This window comes from Tupaia chinensis, unplaced genomic scaffold (genome assembly GCF_000334495.1).
Source record: "Tupaia chinensis unplaced genomic scaffold, TupChi_1.0 Scaffold147351_1, whole genome shotgun sequence".
In the NCBI taxonomy this organism is placed as follows: Eukaryota; Metazoa; Chordata; class Mammalia; order Scandentia; family Tupaiidae; genus Tupaia; species Tupaia belangeri.
The window spans coordinates 985,073-988,243 of NW_006207202.1; the positions used below are offsets into that span (position 1 = coordinate 985,073).

Genomic DNA, 3,171 nt, shown 5'->3' on the forward strand with positions numbered 1-3,171 from the left:
GGAATGCCTGGCCGCAGACAAGATCCGGACTTCCACCCCAACTGGCCACGGGGCCAGCCCTGCTAAGCAGGACGACCTGGTCATCCCAGCCCGCTAGCACCAGGAGCGGCTGCCAACTGAGGCCCAGGCCGGAGGGGGTGGCCCCGTGGGCATCTGACGGCTGCCCCTGGGCCGACCAGTCTTGAGAAGAGGCCCCTAGGGGCCAGTTCAGCCTCACTCATGGGGCGTAGCTGCTTAGCTGGGGGTCCGCATCCCTACCTCAGCTTAGGACCCCCAGAGCCAAGGCGGCTGGGATCTGGCCCCAGAGCTGGGAAAGGTAGGGAGGGGCATGGAGCAGGCAGTTGCCTGGGGCAGGCCATGCTCAGCCCTCCTCGGCCTGACTGTGCCCATGGGGGCATCCTGGTACCCCCGTTCTGGGACAGGTAGTGGGCAGGCTCCCCATCGCTGCCCTCTGGCTGCTCTCCCAGGGCCGAGGTGGAGAGTGGCTCCTCCCCACATACTCATCTGTGGACCAGGCTGGCATCTGCCTTGGCCACCGCCCTCCCCAGATCTGGTGCCTGCTGGCCAGCCCCCTGGGGGCTCCCCCACCAGGTGGCCCGCAGTGCTGTATTTGTTTACAGAAGCTGCTGGGCTGGGCTCAGGATGGTCCTGGGCTTGTAAGCCCCCCGCCCAGTCATGTGTCCAGTAGTCCTTTCTGAGCAGGGCCCAAAGTGGCCAAGGGGCCCGGAGGAGGGCGAGGTCAGGACTGCCTCTGCTCTGCCCAGAGTCCCTTGTGCTGACCCTTGTGTCCCGGGCACCCAGGCCTGCCCCACCTGCCCCCTACTTCCTGGCTCCCCTACTCCCAGGGGTCCTGGCCACTAGGAGGGTGGTAGGCACTCTGGCCGCTGAAGCTGCAGCCAGTGCCTAGGAGGAAGGAAGGCTCCTGACCGCTTCCGCTGAGGGTCCCACTAATCTTTCTGTCACCCCCAAGCCTAGGCAGCTCTGGGCCCTGGGATCTGAAACCAAACACCCCTCTGTTTCTGCCCCCTTCAGCTTCCCCGCCCTGTCCTCTCTGACCTGGACTCCCCGTTGGGAATGAGACTTTCTTCCCTTCTACCCCCAAAGTCCTATTGACAGGAAGTGGGGCTGAGAGTGGAGTACTGTGGGACTTGACTGGAGACCCTCTGTCCACTGCTCGTGGGAGGGTCAGGAGGGCTGGGGCTTGGGAACTGTCCCAGGTTACCCTCCAGGCTGGTTGGGGTTCCTTCCCTGCTGGGTTTGGGAGGCGTTTGGGGAGGTGGGAACCCAGCCTTCCCCCAGAGGCAGAGTGGGGAGGTTGTGCATGCTAGTGTCGGCGTGTATGCATGTGCATGAGTGTGCACTGTTCCTGAGGAAGGGGCTGCTGGGGGTCGCCCACCCTACCCGCCCACTGCCCCTCCCAGCCTGCCAAGAGAACAGTCACCAAGCATGATCGGGGCTTGTGATGCAGGGCCACGGGACAAGCTCGGTTTCAGACATGTCTCCCAGTCTCGCCTGCTGTTCTGACCTCTGGTTTGGAAAAGGCGTGTGCCCAGGCGCTGACCGCCTGCTTGTGCCTTGTCTCCTCAGAGGCATGGTCCTGCCCACTCTGGCCCCACCCACAGCCACCCTGGGTTGCCTAGGCTCCCCTGACCCAGACTTCCCACCTCATTATCAGTGGTACCTGGAGGCCCGAACCCTATCCCCTCCCCCACACAGCTAGGACCAGACTAAGTGGCTGTCCTGGAAACACCTACCTGCTCTGACAGATGAGGACAGAGATCTGGGAGCTGGGCCTCCCCTCATTCTCTGCCTTACCCTCACCAGACTCCAAGGCACCCTGCCCCTGCTGAGGCATAGCTTTTGCCCAGCACAGAAGCAAGACGAACTCAGTGGCTCTTAACAGTGTAAAGAACAAGACAAAATCTTAAAGGGAAGCCCATAAGCACCCTGGCCAGTAGCAGGGGGAGACTTGGAGTCTGGCCTTTTTATTTCTTTTCTGGCAGGGTGGGTCCTGGGACCTCTAGGGTGGGCACATCACCCACCCATGCCCAGGACTGAGCCATCAGGGACAGACCCCCCAGCCCCAAGACTGTAGCCACACTGTATTACAGGCTTGGGACTGGGGCAGGCTTGCGCTCAGCCCTGGATGCCCAGGGCCAGCCCACCCCTGGCCCGCCTCTCCCCACCTGGCCCCTGAAGGATGGGCCTGCTGCACATCTCTCTCCACCCCGTACCACATCTGGGGGGATCTGAGCCACCCCCCTCAGCCCAGTGCGGCTCAGCCCGACCCCCACTCCATCCCCCAGACCTGCAGCACAAGCTCTCCCAGCTGTGCGCTGGCCTGCCCTCCCAGGGACCTGGGGACCTCCATATGCAATCGGTAGCGAGCAGCCGGGCCCCACCGACCCTCATGCACTCTCTATGTGCCATGCTCCCATGACGTTTTTTGTACTTAATGTATGAAAGATCCAAACTAATATTGCTGTAAAAAGGAGAGACAAATTAATATAGCTTATTCTATAAATATGTCTGTATATAGAGGTTTCTGTATATTGTATAGAGCTGTTGTATAAACTGAATGCAGAAGCACGCTGGCTGCTGACTCACTGTCTTCCCGACACGTGGGGACAGGGAGGTGGGAGAACTCAGGGCCCGGGTCTCAGCAGAGTGTGGGAAGGGGGCGCTGCGGCTGCTGTCTGGACAGGGAAGAAAGCCCAGGGAGGAAGCTAACATTCCTTGGGATCAGAGCCCGTTTTGACCCCAGAAGATGCACCGTGTGTTCAGTGCTGCGATACGACCCAGCCCGAGGCCGGGTTAGAGCTGTGCTTCTCAAAGTTGACTGTGAAATCAGCTCTCCTGGGCTCTGTTACAATGCAGGTGCTGGGACCAGCAGTTAGCATAATGGCTATGTTGCTGGATTCCCATCCAGTCGACTGCTGTTCGCGTCTCGGACCCGGTGGCTTAAACTCACACCAGGCACGTGTGCGTGCATGCCCAAGATCCCGGAAGAAGGGATTGCGGTGTGACCATCCCCCCTGGGGGGTGATTTCTTGCTTTCTGTCTCTCTTTCTGGCGAGCGCACACACCCTATAGCCAAAAAACAAAAAAACAAAAAAAACAAAAACAAACAAACAAACAAAAAACAAAAAAAAAACCTCTCCAAAGGGGGCG

The 3,171-nt window shown here is 60.0% G+C and overlaps 1 protein-coding gene across 1 annotated transcript in view; it reads left to right on the plus strand.

Moving 5' to 3' along the window:
- DAGLA (diacylglycerol lipase alpha) overlaps nucleotides 1–2,582 on the plus strand; it is a 30,245-nt gene extending 27,663 nt beyond the window's left edge. Inside the window, exon 21 of the mRNA XM_006169651.1 lies at nucleotides 1–2,582. This exon is cut by the window's left edge and continues 18 nt beyond it. Coding sequence (XP_006169713.1) covers nucleotides 1–97 — 97 coding nt within the window. The 3' untranslated portion in view covers nucleotides 98–2,582.
- Nucleotides 2,583–3,171: the final 589 nt, after the last annotated feature.